Genomic DNA, 22,728 nt, shown 5'->3' on the forward strand with positions numbered 1-22,728 from the left:
TGCCTGCTGTTTCATTCTGGGCACTGGATGTGTCCCCTCCCCCATGGGTGGCTGGTGCTACAGTGGGTCTGAACCCTGACAGCCATAACCAAATGTCATGGTTACTTTCCCTTGTCTGGTAGCTCCCCTGAGCCTTTGGGTTTTCAAGCCTCTTGCACCCGGGATTAAGTCAGGTTGGCTTTTGGGGTAATCTCCTTGTCAGACCCTGTTTGCAATGGGCAGGTAGGATAAACCAATTTCCTGGTGCCCAAATAAGCCTGCTCTGTGTGGCTTTGCCCAGGGGTTGGCGGCCTGTGGCCATGAACTTGGATCTGAGCCCCAAAGCCTCTGTCCCTGCTCAGAGCGGTGAGTGTGGCCCAGTGTCCGAGCCTGTATGGACGTGGCATCTCACAGGGGTCCCGATGCTGTCCTGTTCCACGCTGCCACAACAAGGATCGGGCCCTTCGTGGCTCCCCTGCCCAGAGGCACGCGTGCCCCCATCGCCAACAATTGGCTGGGCTGGGGCTCAGCAGACCCCGGTGCAGCTACTTGCAACCTGGCTGCCTACCACAACTGACCCAGGCTCTGGGCAGGCCACTCGGGGCAGCAGGGAGGTTTGTGGAGCCTTGGCCCCCCGGGGAGACCATGAGGGAGCTGCAAGGGGCCCGATCCTTGTTATGGCAGTGCAGCCCCAACCACTTCCTTGCTGTCTGCCCTGAGGCATGTGTGTCAAGCAAAATGCCTTCATATGCCACACACCGGACACGTGTGCCGGAGGATGCTGACCCCTGGTCTAACCCTTAAGGCCACTGCCAGGTCCTGCAGGCAGCCACGTGGCCCTCAGCCCCATGTGGCCCCTCTCAGGTCTCCAGCCCACCTCCCCTGCAGCTACCTTGCCCATAGCCCCTGGTCAACCTCCTCCTGGCACTAGCCAAGCTGGACATCTACCCAACCAGGAAGGAGGATCTGGCCGGGGGGATCCCCCGGTGCTTGTGGGGCCGTTGTCCTGTCCCTCATCTGCTTACTTCTCCAGGTGAAGTTTCCCTGGGCAGCATCAGCTGACTCCTTGGATTCATTTGAGAGCCAGTGGGTGCTGGTCATTGATGTCCCTCACTCAATGCCCTCATGAAACTACAACCCTCACTTCTGTCTTTTTTGGTGTCCTATGAGATCAGTGATGTGCCCTTCGCAGCTCTCATCACCCGGGGGCATGGGAATTATAGTTCTACTTGGTGAGCTTTGGCCCATGTCACAGACTGGCACATCAACAGGCCTGCCTTGGGCAGGGGGGGTGCAGTTGATGTGACCCCTGGAGGTCCCTTCAAGCCCTAGTTCTCTGCGAGTCCAGGAAGGTCTGGTTCAGAGGCCGTGCCCTTCACTCCTGTGCTGAATAGTGACTGGTGCCCCTTTCCTCCCTTTCCTTCAGTGGATCTGGCTGTGCTTCTGGTTTGTATTGCATCTGCTGGCCATGAGTCCCACCTGTGGCTCCCATGCTGGATGCAAAAGACCTTCCTCATGGTCGTTTTAAACCTTCGACTTACTACTTCCATGGTTTGACCCCTTGTTCTTGTCTGCTAAGAGACTGTCAAGAATCAAGCCCTACTTTCCTGTGAAAGAGCCAAGTATGAGCCAACCAAGTGCCCTTGTTGCCAAGAAAGCTAAGGACATGAGTAGGAGCTTTGCCAGATGGAGGGAAGTGATTCTTCCCCTCTATTTGGCACTGGGCAGGCCACATCTGGAGTCCTGTGGGGGCTTCAGTCCAGAAAGGATTGGGAAGAGTCTGGCAGAGGGCAACGAAAATGGTTTGAGGGGCTTAGGAAGAGAGGCTGAGGGAACTGGGCTTATTGAGTCTGGAGAAGAGGGGTGCTTGTACAGGTGACAGCGTTTCATTCTCCCTAAATTGAATAGGTTTATTAAAATCAAAATGATTTGTTTTAGCAAACTGAGGGGAGATTGAATAGCAGCCTTCAGCTCCCTGCAGTGGGTTGCAAGGAGGCTGGAGCTGGACTGGTCTCAGTGGGGGCAGATGGCAAAACAAGGAGCAATGGGCTCACGTTGCAGCAAGGGAAGCTGTTAGATATTAGGAAGAACTTTCTCACAAGGAGGGTAGTAACGCACTGGGACAGGTTACACAGAAAGGTGGTGGCATCTCGATCCTTGGAGGTGCTGAAGACCCGGCTGGAGAAAGCCCTGGCTGGGATGATGCAGTTGGGGCTGGTCCTGCTTGGAGCAAGAGGCTGGGCGAGATGGCACCTGAGGTCCCTTCCAGCCCTTGTTTTCTGTGATTTTAGCTCATGACCCGCTCAGCTCCAAGAAGTACCAGCGGGGTGGAAATGGTCTACAAGGGGAGGGGTAGTCTGGGGGCCCCTGGGGGTACTCTGGGGCAGCGCTAAGGTTAGGTGAGCTGGCAGACAAGTGGATGGATGAGGTGGGCATGTGGGGGTGGGAATCACTGTCAGGGAGGGGTTGGGGAGGTGACAGGGCTGGGGTGGGGGCAGGAGAAGCACTTGGGCCAGTCGGGGGTCCCTGTCAGGGTGCGGGGCAACGGGGGGTGTTGTGAGGGGGTGGGGGCAGAGAATGGGGCTGTCCCCCCAGGAGATGATGGGGGAAAGGAGGACTTCGGGGGGTTGGGGCAGGGGCTACTACAGGGGTGTAAGGACTCTGGACCCTCATAGGGCACCGGCCTGCACCCGGGGCAGGGAACAGCTGCCCCCTCCCACCCCGGGGAATTCAGGGGATGGGACCCAGGCGGTGGGGAGAAGACACCGGGCACCCCATGTACGCCAGCATGTCTGGCCAGCGCCCCAGGGGGAGGTGAGGCAGAGGTGGGAAACTGAGGCCCCTAGAGACAGGCCCTTCCCTGCTTTGGCCCCTTTTGCCCCTCAGCCCTGGCCCCTCTCAGGCTCCGGGTCCCCAGGCCCAGTCTCTTGTGACAGCCCAGCTCTCCAGGTACCTCGACCCAGGCACCCCTGTAGCCTCCATCCACCCCGACAGTCGCAACTCAGTCCTCCCATGTTGAGGTAAGTGTATCACCCACCATGGGCGCTGCCAAAAGGCTCTGTTATACCCAGCCTCCAGTGCCGCACCCTAGAGGCAGCTGCACCTGTTATACTCAGCCACCAAAACACCCCAGAAGCATCACCCTCTTGGCAAGGCTTCCCTGTTATACACAGCCCCAGGCGCTCCACCCCAGAGCTGGCCGCATCTCAGCAGGGACCTGGGAACAAGCCCAGCATCAACTCCAAACCTTACAGACAGGTGATTTGCTGTCTCCAGCATCCGGGACGCACTGGAGGATGCATGCCGTCGCAGCCTGCGCAGAGACCAGGTGCCTGGTGGGGTTGTTCTGATCAGCCTTTTGTACAGCTCTGAGCACCAGCTGGGCCTGGGTCCTTGGGAATCAACCTCCCCTGCTTGCAGGCTCCAGCTCTCACCCCGGGGCCCACACAACTGCTCTGATAGTCCCGCAGAGGCATCTGCAGAGGGACAGTTTCTCTGAGGGGTGTGCATGTGTCTGTATGTGTGCGCACATGCATGCATGTCAGACACCTGGGCTGTATGTGTGTCAGACACCTGGGTTTTGTGTGTGTGTGTGATGGATGCAGGGGCAGGGGACTGTTGGACGCTTGGGTTGTGTGTGCGTGTGTGGGTTGGATGGCTGGGTAGTATGTGTGTGTGCCTGTGTGCACACACGTGGGTTGGACACCTGGGTTCCGTGTGTGTGTGAGGGTTGGATGCCTGGTGTGTGTGCACATGTGGGTTGGATACCTAGGTTGCGCGCATATGTGTGTGCGTGGATGGGACACCAAGAGTGGGTAGGTTGGATGCCTGGGCTGTGTGTGTGTGTGATGTGTGTGCGGGTGGGGTTGGATGCCTGGGTTGCATGCGTGTCCATCCATCCCTGGTGCCTGGAATTGGTGGGTCCATGCAGGACATGTGGGTTGTGGTGGGAGCCAGGATGCAGCCAGCTCTGGGGTGGGGCAGGGCAGGAGTGGCTGAGTGGAACAGCACAGGAGAGCCCTGGGCCTTGCCCCCTGGAAGGCACCAGCTGGGCAGGATTGGGGTCAGTGCACATGGGGGGGGCAGGGACAGGGGCACCACAGGGGCAGCAGATCGGGGGGGGGGGGGGGGGGGCCTCAGTCATGGCAGAAGGGAACACACACACACACTCCCCAGGCATCTAACATGTGCACACACACACACACACAAAGAGAACCCAGACATCCAGATCTCTCACACACAGTTAACAGCAGGGGGCATAGAGACACCCAAAGGACCCCCATCCTTGCCCAGGGACCCAGACTTCTGCTCTGGCCCAGCCACCCAGCACCCACCCAAGCCAGCTGCAAGGCAGCACTGGGCAAGGGTGGGGGTCCTATATACCCAGGTCCCAGACCCCCACCCCAGAGGCAGCTGCAACTGTCATACCCAGCCCTGTGTCCCACCTGAGCCAGCTGCAGCTATCTTATACCCAGCTCTAGATGCCCTTCCCCAGAGCCAGCCGTAGCCGTTTTACCCAGCTCCCACCCCAGAGCCAGCTGCAGCTGTTATACTCAGCCCCCAGCACTCCACCCCAGAGCTGACAGCAACTCTGCTATACCCAACCCCCCAGGGGGGTGGGCAGAGACTGGGGGAGATGTGAATGGGGTACCAAGAGTCTCATCCCTGTCCCTCCCTGCTTCCTGGCACTAGGGGACTTACCCATCTCCGTCAGCTGCGCAGCAGGACCGCCAATGGCATCAGTGCTGCGGTGCCTGCATGGCAGGGAGGGCGGGGAAGAAGGTCCCTGTGGGTAGTGGATGCCATGGGGTGAGCACACAGGGGACTGGCCCCATACTCCCCCCCCCCCCCCCCCCCACAGCTAACTATTCCAATGGGCCAAGTACAAGGCACCATAACTCATCCAGGGTGAATGAGTCCAGCCCAGGGGGCAGGGAGCCCGGATGCCTGGGTTCTCTGGGCAGGTGAAAGCAGGCCCCACTCATCCAGTTTCCCATCCAGGCTGCGACATGGTCTATACCTGCTTAGCAGCAGGACATGCCAGGTGTGGGAAACCCCGAAAGCACCCTTGAGGATCAGGGGGTGGAAGGACCAGGTTGCAGGTGGTCTGGCCTAGTGGTCACACCACTGAAGGAGGGACCTGAATCACAAGCCAAGTTAGGGGCCCAGCCACCAGCTCCAAGGAGAAACTTTAATGGGATCCTTCGTTTGGCAGAACGTAGCCTGGACGCCTTTGCAATGTCTAACGAACCCCTGCAAATGCCGGCTGAATGGACAGGAGGGTTGTAACTCTGACCAGAGGAAGCCATTGCAACCAGGGACAGATCCAGGATCTTCCAAAGGGGGTGCGGAAGCATCGACCCACCCTGCTCCTAGTTTCCTCCAGTAAGAAGGAGACCATGAGGTCTCTTTAAGTCTCTAAAGCAGGTGACCCCCCCCTTTTTCCATCCTCTTCAGTGCATTGAGTCCGAGAGAAATAGGGCCAGAAGGGAGCTGTGGAGGTCGCATCCAGTCCAACTCCTTGCCCCAGGCAGGATCAGACCCATCCAACCCATTCCAGACAAACCCAGCACCCTAAACCCTTAGCAAAATTACTATCATGGCACTGGATATCATCCCTGAAGCTGCCCCAGAGGGACCTCAGCTGCTAATAGAGATTCCAGGCAGGGACTCTGGTGCTTCTTGCCTGAGACCCGGGGGGGGACTGAGAAGGGAGGATTTTCACCAGCTTTAGGGATTGTGAAGAGTCCTCAGAGGCTTATAGCACAGTACAATCCAAAAGGTGGGGATGTCACCATGCCACCGCACCCCTTCTGCATCCACCCCTAGCTCCAGATAACCAGAAGGCAAGGGCAGCAATAGGGCTTTTGGAAGTTCAAGTCCCCTCCAACCGATAGATGCTGTGTGTGGACAAAGTCAATCTGGGGCGCTTTGTCTCTAGCTGATGCAGCTAGCTGAGATCCAAACTATCTCCTAGGAGCTTGCGGGGGGAACCTTCTTCCTTGTCCCATGAAATCTGGGGGTCTGCAGTGGGTCCTACCTCCTGTGGGTGCAGCTCTACCCTGCCCTCAAGTCCTTCACAACGGTGCGACTGGGAGCAGCCCCAGGATCTCCATGAAGCCACTGGAAGAAGAGCAGGGCTGGGAAATCCCAGTCTTTTGCACCTGCATAGGCCTCCAGCCTCTGGTTCGTGCCTATCTCACGACTCTGGAGATGGGTAGAGACCTGCCCCAGGAACGCCCCGTTTAGGTCTGGCAAGACTGAATTATGGTTGAGATGGTAAAAAGAAAACCTGAATTGGGCTCTGGGGGACACCGCAGGATCCATGTAGGGTCAGATGCCTGATGACATCTGGCCTGATGCCCCTCATGCTCCTTCAGGGCCAGACTCCGACCTCCAGAGGAATGAAGAGGACATTCGCTCTCCCAGGAGAAATTCTCTCAGGCATGATTGAACCCCAGATATTTTCCTCCTGGAGCAGCCATTTTTACTCTGGGAGAAAAGGCCCAAACGTCTGCACACTCGCAATTTCCCCTGGGAGAGCAGCACACTCTCCCAGGAGTAAATGAAGGTCTGTACAAGGCCAGAGGCAGCTCTGAGCTAGCTCATCTGGGACACATGCTGACAGGGACCTTCCTCTTCTTTGCCCCAGCACATACAAGGCCCCGCCACGTCCTACCTTGTGAGGGACAAGGGCAAGGCAAATCTCTTCAGGCCCTCAGTGTGGGGATGAGTTGGCTCACCCGAGTGCAGCTGCGGGCTGGGACCAGAGGTGCACCGAAAGCTCTGTCCATAGGCAGCCAAGGGGTCCCCAGAGGGGATGCACTGGTGCTGGGCCAGGCTGCAGGGCTGCGTGAAGCACCTGCCGCAGTCGGGGCAGCCGTATGGGCGCTCCCCGGAGTGGATGCGCCGGTGCTGGGCTAGGTGGGCATGCTGGGCAAAGCTCTTGGGGCACTGGGGGCAGCGGTACGGCTTCTCCCCTGTATGCACGCGGCGGTGCCGGGCCAGGTCTGAGCGGCTCACAAAACGTTTCTTGCATTCGAAGCAGCCATGGGGCTTCTCCCCTGCGTGGAGGCGGCGGTGCCGGGACAGGGAGGACAGGTGAGCAAATGGTTTCTTGCACTCAGCACACCAGTGACGATGCTCCCCCGGGCCGGGGGCCGGCTGCTCCTCGGTGACCTCTGACATCTGGGCACCTGCTGGGTGGAGACATGGAGCTTTGTCCCTGCCCTGCTGCTCCCCTGAGCTGTCACGGGACTCAAAGCAAGGCTGGGCCTTGGCACTTGGTTTCCCCTGGGCCCCAGCCACACATTATATATATATAATGCACCTGACTGGTGAATCGTGCAATAAATTTAGACTGGCTACATGTGCGAGGTAATAATCACACCACAGAAATGGCCATCCAGCTACCAAAAGAGCCAAGCAGCTACAAAGGTAGCACTTGAAAGCATGTAACAACTTTATAGCTGGTGAACTGCACAATAAGTTCCAATTGGCCACGCGTGGAAAGTAATTAGCCACCATTAATAAGCAAATCATGCAATGAATTTAGGACCAGCCATAGATGCAAATGAATTCTCACACAATAAAAAATGACTCTCCTTCTATAAAAACAGCCAACCAGCTCTCAGGTTGTTACACGTGTTCAAGCACAATGGCCCTGCTACACATTACATATATTACACAGTTAACTAGCAAATCGTGCAACACATTTAGGCTGGCCATGTGTGCAATGTAAGCCTGGCCACAAGCACAAAGGAATTATCACACAGCTCACTGGTTAATCGCACAATAAATCTAAACCAGCCAGACGTGCAAAGTAATCTTCACACCATTAACTGGTGAACTGCGCAATATATCAAGACTAGTCACACATGCAAAGTACCTATCACGTGATAAAAATGACAGTCCGGCTATTAAAAGAGCTCACCAGCTACAAAGTTAGTGCCTGAAAATGGGTTTATACCTAGTTTCTCTCCAGCTTTAAGTTGGACATGTAGCACGGCCCCTACTTAAACTGAAGTTTCCCTTCCAGGACCCCCAGGGCACTGAGCTGAGGGTGGGGGTTCAGTCCTAGCTGTGAGCCCCCGCTGAATGGGGAAAATGTCTTCACCTCTGAACCCTCTGGGAGATACACAAGGGAGAGGCATAAACTAGGCTGGAGCATTCAAGTTGCACAGCCCTGGGTGGCCAAGTCTGGGCCAGGCTCCAGCCAGGCCAGAAATCTGGCAGCTGCAGCCCCCCACTGGTGCCTCTCACTCTTGACCTGCAGCCCCCTGTCCCCCTAGCCCCACTGGTGCCCTTCACTCCTGACCTGCAGTCCCTTGCATCCCTAGCCCTCCTGATGCCCCTCACTTCTGACCCACAGCCCCCTGCCTCCCTAGCTCTGCCGGTGCCCCTCATATCCAACCTGTGGGAGTTGTGACGGAGTGAGGGGCACTGACAGGGCTAGGGGAGCAGGGGGATGTGCTTTGGGAGTAAGGGGCGCCAGCAGGGCTAGGAGTACAGGAGGCTGCAGGTCAGGAATGGGGGGCACCTGCACAAATGAAATTTTTCTGCTGAGGGACAGTGCCTCCTGGTGCTAGAAAGGGCGAAGTCACTCCCCTCACCTGCTCCCGGGGATGACCTCCTTTTGGGGCACAAGCCTGAGGAGCTTTCATTTGCTGACGAGTCCCAGGTCTCCTCCGTGTCGGGGGAATCTGCAGCAGGACAGAGGCCCTGGTTAAGCTTACAGGAACCAGGCAAAAGTCAGTAGGAAAACCCACGTCTTCAACACCCGCCTTGGCCCATTGGTGGAGCCAGAGGGCCCAGAGCAGGCACCAGTGAGGAGTAACCGCAACTCAATCACTGAGGCCCCAGCCACACATTACACTTATAACGCAATTCACCACTTAATTGTATCTGAAGTTGTGACTGGACCTCATGTTCCATTCATGATGAAATGCAGAAAGACCTAAAGTGATCCCATATATAATGTGGAACAATTTTGTGCCTGGTTCCTATCGCACCACTAACCCAATGTGTGACCAGGTGTGCTCCTACAGTGAGCAGTCCACAGCTGACTAGGATGCAACCCCATGGCTGGGAGCCCAAGTCTGCTGAGGGAGCTCCCAGCCATGGGACCCTGCTATTGTGGTCCCAGGTGCCCCCTGCACACGTAATAAGGCCTGTTGTGATCTGAGGTGCGACCCCAATCATGCCGCACACTATGTGGATTGATTCACACAACCGGTTCTTGCCCTGGCGGCGCTAGGAGGCCCAAACATGACCAAGGAGCTTTCTGCTGGGGCTGCTGTCTCAGCAGCGATGTGCAGTGATGGAGATCAGAGCCCGTCAAGCCACAGATGGGCAGCAAGAGACTCAGACCCCTCGTGCTGGCTGCTCCCAGCCAGGCGGGCATGGAGAACAGGCCCCTCCACAGCTCTACCCAGGCGCTGCCCCACAGCCAACACTCACCTGACTCCTGGAGGGGCGGGGGCCCCTCCGTGGGGAAACAAGGTGGCTCATGCAGGGACCCTGGGGTCTCGTCCTGTCCTGCCCCGTCTACGGCGTCGTCCTCGACCTTCACACGCACTATGACCTGTGGGGAGTGAAACAGGTCACCAGGGATCCCAGAACAGGGAGACGGGGGCACGAGAGATCGTGTCCCAGACACACACAGGTGGGGACGATCGGGGTACAATGCTCTCACCTGCAGCTTCTCGTCCTCCACCTGTCCCAGCTGAAACCCCTCGGCCAGGGTCACGGCCTCGGCGCAGGTCTGCACGCCGCAGCCCCACTCCCAGCTCTGCATCTCCCGGGGCAGGATGGCCAGGAACTGCTCCAGCACCACCAGCTCCAGCATCTGCTCCTTGCTGCGGCGCTGGGGCTCCAGCCAGCCCCGGCACAGCTCCCGCAGCCGGCCGCACACCTCCCGCGGCCCCGCGGCCTCCTGGTAGCGGAAGCCCCGGAAACGCCGGCGCCGCATCTCTGGGCTCAGGCGGTTTTCGTCCCCCGGTGGCAGCTCCGTTGTCACTGGGGCAGAGGGGTGCAGGGCAGGTAGCCCCTCTTGCCACCGATCCCCGCAGCACTGGCCCGGCTCCTCCTCCGGCTCCTGCTTGACCTGCCGCCTCGCTGCCCAGCTCGGCGACTCCTGGATGGCACAAGGCGCATCCCCTGCCCACGCGGCTCCGGCCCCGAGCCTGGGGCCTGCCGGGCCCTGCCTTTCCATCCTGGCCGGGGGCTGCACGGGGGGACAGAAGAGGCCTGCTGGCAGCGTCCCGTCCACTGGGCACCCTTGGGAAAGGAGAAGGAGAAGACGTGGGGAATCAGGACCCAGTGCCCCAGCCTGACACCCCCAACCCCACAGGGGCCGCCTGGGCGCCCTGCTCGGCCCTGGCTCCCAAAGCACCGCTCTGCGAGCCCCGGCCACGCGGAAAGCTGCTCTCGGGAGGCGCCCTGGGCAACGCAGGGCCATCGCCCGCCGCCCACAACCCCCCACGCAGCCTAACCCTAACCCTAACCCTAACCCCGGCCCGCCCCGCCCCGCCCCTGCCCGGCGGCCACAGCGCCGCCTCCTGCTGCGGCCCCGGGGCACAGCCGCCGCCGCCGCCCGTCCGCACCGCCGGCCTCAACCCCGACTCGGGGCGGCCCCGCCCGGGACACCCACCCGCGCCCGGCCCCGCGCCGCTCCCCCGGCACACCCACCCGCGCCCGCCGCGACCCACCAGGGCCTCCAGCCCGGCCCGCCCCGCCCCGCCCCTTCCTCCCGCCGGCTCCGGGGCGGGGCGGGGCGGGACGCGGCTCCTCCCCGCGCCGGGCCGGCCCCGCCGCCGCCTTCCGCCCGCCCGCCCGCCCCGGGCTTCAGGACCGCCGGGGCCGGGGCCGGGGATCGCCCCGGGGAGCCTGTTCGCCCCCTCGGCAGAGAGGTCTCCCTAACGCCCAGCCTCGACTGCCCTCGCTGCGGCGGGAGCCCGGCCGCCCGGCCCCGGCCTCCAGCACCACGGACAACAGTCCGGCCCGGCCCTGCGCAGCCCCGTCGCTGCTCGCCCCCTCTTCTGCAGACGGAGTTAACCCGGTTCCCGCAGCCCCACGCCCTTTCCACCGCCCGCCCTGGGCTCTCCAGTGTCCCCCTCCTCCCTGCAGTGGGGGGCGCACAGCTGGACACAGCACTCCAGATGCGGCCTCCCCGGTGCTGAGTAGAGGGAAGAATCACTGCCCTCCATCTGCCGGCGACTCTCCTACCCACGCAGCCCAGGATGCAGGTAGCCTTCTTGGCATCAAGGACACACTGATGACTCCTACTCCACTTCTTGTCCACTGCCACCCCTGGTCCTTTTCTGCAGAGCTGCTGCCCAGCCAGTCACCCCCAACCTGCACCGGTGCACGTGATTGATCCATCACAATGGTGAGGTGCATCCTGAGATATCAAACAACAGGTATTTTTTCCCCATTAAAAAGAAACTAGAAGCCATACTAATACACCCGGGGCCTGGAGCTGTGTTATTTGGTTTTGGATTGAAGCAAAAGTCCAGGGGAGGCTACGTGGTGGTGTGTGTCTACCCAGCCAGAGGCAAACACGCGCGAACACCTCACCTGTCAGAGCACACATATGTAGACAATAAACATGACTCAACCTTTGCCACCGAACTGAGCCCGTGGAGGTTCTTTAAGACGAGATTGGTATTGGGCTCTCCTGGCTGCGTCTCTTTGCTGGCATTCAAGAGACTCTTTGCTGGTCCCAGAGACTTCAACCCTGACACTGCATCAGTGACACGCAATGATGGCAACAATGACGTGTGAGAAGGGATATGATAGACAGAGACGGAAGCATGACACGCCGCCATGCACCCCAATCATTTGTTCTCTGCTGCTGAAACAGAAGGGGAAGCATTTCAAAGGGCAAAACCCGCCAGACCCTCTTGTCTACACTGAAACCTGGGGTCCCAGGCCACGGCCTGGCCAGCTGCCAATGAGTTCCCCGAGCTTTGTTAATGACTAGACAGGAAGCTCCACGTAACGCTTTCCCAGGCGCTGATGGCAGTGCAAGGGCTATGTTCCACCTTGAAAAAGGGGACTGGGTCTAACCTCCAACCTGGGAAAAGCAATACGACTGGGGTCCGACAGGAACAACATCTCCCCTCGCAACTAAAGGCGCTTGTACATGATGTGTATTGTTTAGATGCACGTTATGTATGAAACACCACTATTTATTACAATGTAAATAACAATGTATCCTTCTAAACTCTTCACTCCAGAGGTGTGAATGCCCCTCTCTCCTTTTTTTAATGCCCTTGATCTTCCACTAATCAAGTTAAGCCTTTCTTTGCTGCAAGTCAGCCATTTATTTCGACACTCTCCATAACATGGCTCCTGTTTCCCAGGCTGGTTTTTTTCACTCATTCCAATAGTTACATTAGTTTTTTGCATCCCTCTTAAAACAGGATCATCCATCCTTAGGCCGCTAGTGTATTTGGAATACTTCTCATTTTTATCTGGAGAAAAATGTGTGGTGTGCTATATGTGAGGACACACCACACCATCAGCACCCCCTTCTCAAAATCCTAGATCCACCCATGGACAGGTTTGTATTTATACTGGCGTGCCACCCCCCATCTTGCACCAATGCTTATCTCTCTCTGTGTCAAGATGTTTATCTCAGCCTGTGTTGCCTGCCAAGCGTACGCACCTGCGCTTCGGTTCTTGTGATCTCTGGCTCATTTGTGAAGTCTTACATTTTACCTTCCTTTTTGAGTGTTTCAGCTGCTGTTTCCATATGCCCTTCAGGGTCTTTTCGGCTTGTGTGTGTCTTTATTTCATTTTTCTCTCATCCAGCTATCTTGAGGCCCCTTTCTCCCCTGCTGCTTGCCAGCACCTTACTGGCACATAGGAGACTGGGCAAGGTGGATCTAAGGTCTGATCCAGTAAATGGCCATTCTTAGAGGTTATGCTGTGTCACAAGCGACCTCCCGTTCTTCTCTCTCTTGCAGCCTCCAGCACTGAAGGTCCAGGAAGGTCTGATTCAGAGGCCGGGCCCGTCACTCCCATGCTCAATAGCAACCGATGCGCCTTTCCTCCAAGACTGTGTCCAAGCCCTTGGTGGATCTGGTGACACTCTCAGCTTTCACCACATCTGGTGGCCACGAGTCCCAGCTTTTCCTTTCACACTGGGTGAAAAAGACCTGCCTGGTGCTCTTTATCAACTGACAACCTCCTAGTCTCATGCCATGACCCCTTGTTCTTGTATGGGGAGATAATAAATAAATAATAATAAATAATGATAAATCCCTGGTGACTTTCTCTTCACCCTTCAGTATTTTGGAAATCCTTCTCTGTCCCCCCTCAAGCATCTCTTTTCTAACCAGACCAGGCCTGGCCTGCTTGGGAAGCCCCTTCATAGCCCTCATCATCCTCGCTGCCCTTCTCTGGACCTTCTTTAGCTCTTCTATATGCTCTTGGAGGTGCAGGGACCTGGGCACAGGATTGAAGTAAGTCAGTGCCCTCAATGATTATGTCCAAATGTTGGGAAGTCCTCCATGAATGCCCTATGGTTTCATAAAGGTCCATCAAGGTCCTTTCCATTTTTGTTTTTTGTTTTTCTTCTTAACCAGGCAGACAAGGTTCTTTAGGTCAATCTGATATCTTGTATTAGACCAACTAAAATAGTTGGAAAAATACTTCTTTGCAAGCTTTTGTGTACAAACACCTTTCTTCAGGCAGAGGAAGCATCAGAGAAGCATCTTCTTAACCAGAGCTCCTACACCAGGCAGTCCAGCCCTGAGAGCTGCGGCACCGAGCAAAGCTGCATGGGGCCTGATGCCTGTGCCAGCGTTAGGTGATGCAGACCTCCCTGCTACCAGTGGCAAACTGTCTCCTACTCCAGCACTGGGGACCCGTCAGGTCCCAGGGAGTCAGGAGAGAAAGCCAGCATGACAGCAAGGCTGGGGGGTTTCTGTCCCACTTCCCATGCACCGGTAAGTGCAAGATGAGTGTTTTCTCCCCCCTCCCTGCCACCCCCAGCACTTCCTTACACAGCTGCCACCTGCACTAGATCTCGAAGCCTTAATGTGGGAACAGCACTGAGAAGGGGCTGTGACTTCCCTCCCCCCTCCCCCCAGTGCTCTTGACACGACTGGCTGGTCTCTGTTAGTACCCGCAGGAAGACGCTCCAAGGAGAAGGAGAAGTTTTACATGTTCAGGAGTGAATGATGGCACAGGAGAGCTCCCATTACTGGCCCTACAGATCCACACACCTACCTCCTGGGTGCATGCTGCCTCCTTTCTTTCTCCTGGCATGGGTGCTGGGGGCACTGGCTGGTAAGCAGGGACCCCTGGCCTCTTGTTGGGGGGGTACAGCCTCCAGAGCCAGCACAGGATAGCACCAAGCTGCGCCGGTGTCCTTTGTTCTGGGCAGTCTGAGATGCAAGGGTAGCTTTGCCCTCCTGTCAAACTGGGCAATGAAGCCTTGAAGCCTGTGGGGAACTGATGAGAACAAGACTTGTTCAACTTGCTCCACATTTCCCTCCCTTCCTGGGGGCTCCCTGTCCCCCAGCTCTTCTTGTTCCCCCCATGATGACACTAGGGGCTTTTCTATTATCTGTAGAACCACAGAAAATGAGGGCTGGAAGGGACCTCAGGAGGTCACATCTCATCCAATCCCCTGCTCAAAGCAGGACCAGCCCCAACTATATCATCCCAGCCAAGGCTTTGTCTAGCCACGTCTAAAAAACCCACAAGGATGGAGATCCCACCTCCTCTCTGGGTAACCTGTTCCAGTGCTTTACTACCCCCCTAGTGAAAATTTTTTTCCTAATATTCAACCTCAACTTCCCTTGCTGCAACTTGAGCCCATTGCTCCTTGTTCTGTCATCTGCCACCAATGTGAACAGTTTAGCTCCATCCTCTCTGCAACCCCCCAGCAGGTAATTGGGTGGTTCCACAACACACATTTTTCTCCACTTCAGCAGATACTAGGTGTGTTACTAATAAGCTAGGGGGCTAGCACGGTACAATTCCACGTCCGATCAAAGCAAAAATGAACGTAACTATGGTAATGTGCACGTTTGCTAGATGAATTCTAAGGGTTTTTGTTTTTTGAAGAAATCTAACAAACTAGGGGAAAACAGTAAAAACTTTTTTTTAAAAAAAAGAAATCTAGGCAAAAAATGGTCAAAACAGATTTTTTTGAAGAAAACTAACAAACTAGGGAAAATAGTAAAAAAAAAGTTTTTTAAAGAAAACTAACAAAGTAGGCAAAATTGTGCAAACAAGGATTTTTTTAAAGAAAATTAACAAACTAGGCAAAAATAGTCAAAACAAATGTTTTTTTAAAAAAGAAAAAGGCAAAATAGTAAAAAAAAATTTTAAACAAAAATTTATAAACTAGGCAAAAAAATGGTCAAAACAAAGGTTCTTTGAAGAAAACTAAGAACCTAGGCAAAAAATAGTCAAAGCAAAGGGGGGGGTTTTAGCAAAAACTAACAAACTAGGCAAAACTAGTTAAAAAATGAGGTTTTTTGAAGAAAACTGACAAACTAGTCAAAAATAGCCAAAACAATCCAAAACTTGTGTCCCAAGTTCTGTAGCAGTTGCAGTGAGCTGTACGTCTCTCCTTCAGATTCATCAAACAGCATCTCGCCGTTCTGAGCCTCTTGACGGTGCCTCTGATACTTCGCTAGTAGGCATTTCTGCACCTGAGTTAATACAACCACATCTATGTTAAAGGTTTTATGTAGAGCAAAAAACCGTGTGCAGGGCTGTGAAATAGGAGAGGCAGGACCATTAACTAGGAGAGACACAAGACCATGAAGTAGGAGAGAGACAGGCCCACGAATGGCTTAAGCTCTTGGGCTGGTAACACTGCACCGAAAACCCTTCACCCCAACTCTCTGTTGCTCAGCTCTCCCCTTCTTCCAGGCGGGCAGATCGTGCCTGACCAATCTAGTCTCTTTCAATGACCAGGTTATGAAACGCCTGGACACAGGAGGAGGGGTGGATGTCGTATACTTAGACTTCAGGAAGGCCTTCGATATGGTATCTCACCCCATACTGGTGAACAAGCTAAGAGGCTGTGATGTGGATGACTGCACAGTCCGGTGGGTGGCGAATTGGCTGGAGGGCCGCACCCGAAGAGTTGTGGTGGATGGGTCGGTCTCGACCTGGAAGGGTGTGGGCAGTGGGGTCCCGCAGGGCTCGGTCCTTGGACCGATACTCTTTAATGTCTTCATCAGCGACTTGGACAAGGGAGTGAAATGTACTCTGTCCAAGTTTGCAGATGACACAAAGCTATGGGGAGAAGTGGACACGCCGGAGGGCAGGGAACAGCTGCAGGCAGACCTGGACAGGTTGGACAAGTGGGCAGAAAACAACAGGATGCAGTTCAACAAGGAGAAATGCAAAGTGCTGCACCTAGGGAGGAAAAATGTCCAGCACACCTACAGCCTAGGGAATGACCTGCTGGGTGGCACAGAGGTGGAAAGGGATCTTGGAGTCCTAGTGGACTCCAAGATGAACATGAGCCGGCAGTGTGACGAAGCCATCAGAAAAGCCAATGGCACTTTATCGTGCATCAGCAGATGCATGACGAATAGGTCCAGGGAGGTGATACTTCCCCTCTATCGGGCGCTGGTCAGACCGCAGTTGGAGTACTGTGTGCAACTTCGGGCGCCACACTTCAAGAAGGATGTGGATAACCTGGAGAGGGTCCAGAGAAGGGCAACTCGTATGGTCAAGGGCCTGCAGACCAAGCCCTACGAGGAGAGACTAGAGAAACTGGACCTTTTCAGCCTCCGCAAGAGAAGGTTGAGAGGCGACCTTGTGGCTGCCTATAAGTTCATCACAGGGGCACCGAAGGGAATTGGTGAGGATTTATTCACCAAGGCGCCCCCGGGGGTTACAAGAAATAATGGCCACAAGCTAGCAGAGAGCAGATTTAGATTGGACATTAGGAAGAACTTCTTCACAGTTCGAGTGGCCAAGGTCTGGAACGGGCTCCCAAGGGAGGTGGTGCTCTCCCCTACCCTGGGGGTCTTCAAGAGGAGGTTAGACGAGTATCTAGCTGGGGTCATCTAGACCCAGCACTCTTTCCTGCTTATGCAGGGGGTCGGACTCGATGATCTATTGAGGTCCCTTCCGACCCTAACATCTATGAATCTATGAATCTTCTCTCCCCCCAACCCGGCAGCCTCCCCACCTCTTCCCATGGAGTCCCACAACCTCCGAGTGCTCCAGACCGCCACTTTCCACGACGCTGTCTCCTTGGATGCTTGCGGTGTGGCTCTGCTGGGGGACATGGAGACCAACTCCCTGGACTGCAGCACCTGCCCCATCCACTTCTGCCAGCCCTGGGCCCAGCGAGCCCTCAGTCTGGAGCACTGGAGGAACCTGGAGCTGATGATCCACATGTACCTGAATAACTTCATCCATCAGGTGAAGCAATGGGCCGAGCATCTGAACTTGACCTGTGAGTATGAGGCAGATGGGTTGGAAGGAGGGGAAGAGACTGTACATCACGGAGCCGCTCCTATTACAGCAATGTTCCCTCTTCCTCTCTCCCACTTCCCCCTGGGGCCCATCCCCTCCAACCCTCCCCCATCCAGTCCCCTTTGTGATCCAGGGCTCTATCGGCTGCGAGCTTCACCCCAATGGCACCTCACGGGGCTTTTACACAGCCGCCCTGGAGGGCGAAGACTTTGTCAGCTTTGACCGGGACACGCAGGAGTGGGTGGCTTGGCGGGAGGATGAGCTGACGCGGTACGTACGGGACAGCCTCAATCGTAACAAGGGCACGGTCGACATGCTGCACTTCTTCCTTAATACCACGTGCATCAAGGATCTCGGCAGCTTCCTGCGGTATGGGAAGGAGGCTCTTGAGAGACAAGGTGAGGCCAGACCAATGCGGTCCCTCTCCCTTGGGGTCTCTTACCCCACACAGAGTTGCAACTGTCTCTGGGGTGGTGCATGGTAGTGAAGGAGACACTGAAATGCGTTCTCTGTCCCTTTTAGAGCACCCAGTTGCCGTGGTGTTTGCCCGGGAGCCTCCCCTGACACCGGGACTCTTGACACCGTCGCTGCACCTGGTTTGCCGGGTCACGGGGTTCCACCCCCAGCCAATCCACGTGTCCTGGTTGCGTGATGGGGAGAAGGTGGCACCGGGCCCATGAATGAGCTCCACCGGGATCCTACCCAATGCCGACTTGACGTACCAGTTGCGCAGCACCTTGGCTGTGGCACCGGAGTATGGGCACCGCTATGCCTGCCAAGTGGAGCATAGCAGCCTGCAGGCAGGGGGCCTCATTATCCCCTGGGGTTGGTGCACTGCCTGGATTTCAAGCCCCAACGTCAATGCATGAGTGCACAAGAGCAACCTGATGAAATGGTGGTGAGAATGGTTTTAACTTGGGCCAAGCAAACACCTCTTTTCCCCTAAAACCCTGGAAGAGGTTGAACCCCTGTAACAGAAACTTCCACAAAATCAACACAGGGCACAGAAAATAAGGAGAAGTGCAGAGTCCTGTGCTTAGGACAAATCAATCCCATGCACTGGTGCAGGCTGGGAGCTGACTGGCTGGGCAACAACTCTGCAGAAAAGGACCTGGGGGTGGCAGTGGACAATAAGATGGATATGAGCCAGCAGTGTGCCCTTGTTGCCCAGAAGGCTAAGGGCATCCTGGGCTGCACTGGTAGAAGCATTGCTGGAAGATCAAGGGAAGTGATTCTTCCCCTCTATTCAGCACTGGTGAGGCCACATCTGGAGTACTGTGTCCAGTTGTGGGCCCCCCACTACAGAAAGGATTTGGACACATTGGAGGGCAACAAAAAAGGTGAGGGGGCTGGAGGACATGACTTATGAGGAGAGGCTGAGGGAACTGGGCTCACTGAGTCTGCAGAAGAGAAGACCAAGAGGGGATTGAATAAGAGCCTTCAACTCCCTGAAGAGAGGTTCGAGAGGATGGAGCTGGACTGTTCTCAGTGGGGGCAGATGACAGAACAAGGATCAATGGGCTCCAGTTGCAGCAAGGGAAGTTGAGGTTGGATATTAGGAAAAACTTTCTCACTAGAAGGGTGGTGAAGCACTGGGACAGGCTCCCCAGAGAGGTGGTGCAGTCTCCATCCTTGGAGGTTTTGAAGACTTGGTTAGACAGAGCATTGGCTGGGATGATGTGGTTGGGGATGATCCCGCTTTGAGCAGGGTGTTGGGCTAGATGTGACCTCCTGAAGTCCCTTCCAACCCTCACTTTCTATGAGTACATGAATTAGAAGCTGGACATGGGCAGATCCAGGATATAGCAAAGGGGTGTGCAGATGGTGTGGTGTATCATCATCACACACAACATGACATATTTTCTCCAGCTGAACAGAAACTAGAAGCTTTACTAATAAGCTGGGGGCCTAACCCTATATTATTCAGGTGAAGATCAGAGCAAAAAACAAATATAACTTTCTGGGAACATTCCCTTGTTTCCCCCAGGGAAACAAGATGATATAGTCTGCTTAAAAACACACAACAAGCTGGGCAAGAAAATGGACAAAATAGTCAAAAGAGATTGTGTCATTAGTCCTGGAGTCATTATCGTGCAAAGTATATCTCTTATTCAGACTCGTGAAATAAAATCTAGTCTTTCTGAGTGTCTTGACAGCACCTCTGATACCTCACATGAGTTAATATTAGTACTGCCCACTGAATTCAGGTTTTAGCTTGAATTAAAATAGTCAGCAGGGCTGTGCAATAGGAGAGAGACATGACCAGGACTGCCGAACAAGCAGAATTGCAGTAGCAGCTCCCTCCTCCCTGCCCACCCGCCTGCCTCTGCCTCTTCCCGCACAGCAGTGGGGCTTCCTCCTCCCTGCTTCAGGAGGCAGAGCCCCGCCAGACAATTGCCGCCGGGCCTCTCAGTGGTGCATGCGCAGTTGCCCAAAAGCATTATAGACAGACAGACAGACTAAGCCTTTTATTATTTTAGAATATAAATACATTTTTTATATGTATATAGTGGTGTTTCTAATTTTCTACGTATAAGTGCATGTGTATGTGTGTGTATGTAATATATATATATATATATATATATATATATATATATATATTAGAGGTTTTTTATTTTAATCATGGAAAAATGTGGATTTTGGGTTACTTTTTTAAATCAGAAAATTTGGGGGTTTTTTGTTTTTTTTATCAGAGAAAACCAGGATCCCTGCTAATTACACAGGTTACACAGGGGTAATTAGTCAAGCGTAAAGGGAGTGAGCTAGCTGGCCAAGTACAGACGGAGAGCTACCTCCTCTCTCTCTCTTGCTGCGTTTTTTTCCCCAGCAAACACCAGTCACTCCAAAGCGGGCTGGACTGTAGGAATCAGCATTCTTGTTTTGCTCATCGCCACCGGGACGGCCGTCATGGTTATATGGCTGGGAAGATGTAGGTGAGTTTTCTGCCTTCCCTCCATAGCAGCTCTCTCAGCCTGGGGGCCAGCTGAACAAGGTACAGAACATCAGGTGCTGAAGCATGATCCATCTCCCGGGGTTCAGTGGCTGGTACATTAGTGTCAGTGACAGGGACGATTTCCATCGTGGTGACATCTCTACACCAGTGAAAGCCCGAGGAGCACATGCCATGACACCAATCCTTCTGCCACTGAGCTGAGAAACTGGGATGAGCTGCAGGACAAAATGCCAGCTGCAGAGGAGGTGCTGGTAGCATTATAATGACATAGCTGTGTCCTGTGGGGAGCCATCACTCCAAAGCACTAATGATTATCTGTGTGTAAGCTCCTTTCCCAACACTGCCTCTGTAAAGCTGCTTGCATCTTCCTGGGGCATTGGCCTGCCTGGTTTGATTCACCTTCAAACAGTGGTTTTCAACCTTTTCTCATTTGTGGGGCCCTACAAATTTTCAAATGGAGGTGTGGGCGCATTTGCATGGCAAGTGTGGGTATTCACATACTTTTCATTGATCATAGGCATCTTTTGCAGACCCTTTAAACATAGTTTGTGGACCCTAGGGGTCCATGGACCACAGGCTGAAAACCATGGAGGTAGAATGATAAAGTCCTAGAGAAGTGGGGCTGGAAGGGACCGCTAGAGGTCATATAGTTATCATTATAGGGTCGTAGAGATGTTGGGGTGGAGGAGATCTCCAGAGGTCATAGAGTCATCATTATAGGGTCGTAGAGATGTTGGGGTGGAGGAGATCTCCAGTGGCCGTAGGGGCAGAGAGTCCATGAGAAGTGGGGAAGAAGGAACCTGCAGAGGTCACATCTAGTCCAACACCCTGCCTGAGGCAGGATCAGCCCTGTCCAAACCACCCCAGACACATCCAGCATCTAAACTTTTTATAAAACTACCATTGACCCAGGCATGACATCAGACATTGCACCCAATCCTGCCCCAGGGAAAGCAGGAGGACCACAGTCACCAATGTCCTGCTGCTATAAAACGTTGTTAATATATGCTCAAGAGATCCCAGGTAGAAGCTGTGACCCCCTGCTACAGAAGAAGGCAGCCCCCAGCACCCCTGAGTCCATACCAGTCTGACCATGGGGCAAAAACCTTCCTGACTCCAAATCTGGCATCGGTCTGAGCCTGAGCAGAGGGCAAGACCCTCTAGCCAGGACCCTGCAGGGCTGGTCCCAGCAGGAGCATTGGCACAGCCCAGTCCCCATCCCCAGCCTGGGCTGCAGCCAGCACCCATTGCCTCTAGGAGAGAATTAAACCCCCCCTGACACATGGAGCAGAAATTGGGGGGTGGGGGGGTACAACTTTCAAAGTCCAGAAGCCTGGGACATTCCCACAGTAGAACAGAGGCATCGCGATGCCTCGATCATCCCCAACCAGTTGCTGTTTTGCACCCTGCGCTCTTGTTCCAGGAGCTACGAGGACATACGCACAGAGGACCTCCAGCCCTGAAGGTGCCAGTACCAAGCCGGGCCCAGGCAGGGTGAAACCCCTCGAGACACCTGGTGCACAGACCCCCACAACTGCCTTCAACCACCTTGTCCAGGGACTGCTTATGAATAAGGGAAGATTACTGGAGAGTTGTCCTGGATTGGAGAACTTGAGGGAGACTACCAGGATTTTGTCTGTCAAATGCTTAGGTCTAATCCATGGAAATTGGGGTCCACATAGAAAACAGAGGAAGCTTCCATACTGCTCATGGACAATTATAATTTCATAGTTTCATAATAGCTAGGGTCAGGAGGGACCTGAACAGATCATCTAGCCTGACCCCCTGCCACAGGCAGGAATGAATGCTGGGCTCACAAGACCCCAGACAGGTGATCATCCAACCTCCTCTTGAATCTGCCCAAGGGAGGGGCGAGGACCACTTCCCTGGGAAGCTGGTTCCAGATTTTGGCCACCCTAACTGTAAAATATTGTCTTCTGATCTCCAACCTAAACCTAGTCTCCATCAGCTTATGACCATTGTTCCTCGTCACCCCAGGTGGTGCTGTGGGGAAAAGGGCTCTGCATATTTGCTGTTGAAGGGCTCTACCTATTTGCTGGTGGTAATTAGATGGTGGCTTCTAGCTCATAGCATGGGGGTTCTGTAAAAGCTCTTGCAATAGGAGCAGTGAAGGCAGAGAACTCATTGAATCAGAAAATGAGGGTTGGAAGGGACCTCAGGAAGTCACATTTAGTCCAACCCCCTGCTCCAAGCAGGGCCAGGCCCAAATAGATCATCCCAGCCAAGGCTTTGTCTAGCCAGGTCTAAAAAACCTGCAAGGGTGAAGATCCCACCTCTTCTCCAGGTAGCCTGTTCCAGTGCTTTACTACCTT

General features: G+C 54.8%; 1 protein-coding gene across 1 annotated transcript; it reads right to left on the reverse strand.

Moving 5' to 3' along the window:
• Positions 1-5,156: 5,156 nt before the first annotated feature.
• On the reverse strand, positions 5,157-10,656 carry LOC106738195 (zinc finger protein 24). Its single transcript, XM_059718961.1, has 5 exons — positions 10,631-10,656; positions 9,674-10,257; positions 9,439-9,562; positions 8,592-8,681; positions 5,157-7,178 (listed from the first exon to the last, which is right to left on the reverse strand). The coding sequence occupies exons 2-5, from the start codon at positions 10,190-10,192 to the stop codon at positions 6,655-6,657; spliced, it is 1,257 nt and encodes a 418-aa protein (XP_059574944.1). The 5' UTR covers positions 10,193-10,257; positions 10,631-10,656; the 3' UTR covers positions 5,157-6,654.
• Between the last annotated feature and the right edge of the window lie 12,072 nt (positions 10,657-22,728).

The sequence above is a fragment of the Alligator mississippiensis genome, chromosome 15 (assembly GCF_030867095.1).
Source record: "Alligator mississippiensis isolate rAllMis1 chromosome 15, rAllMis1, whole genome shotgun sequence".
NCBI lineage: Eukaryota > Metazoa > Chordata > Crocodylia > Alligatoridae > Alligator > Alligator mississippiensis.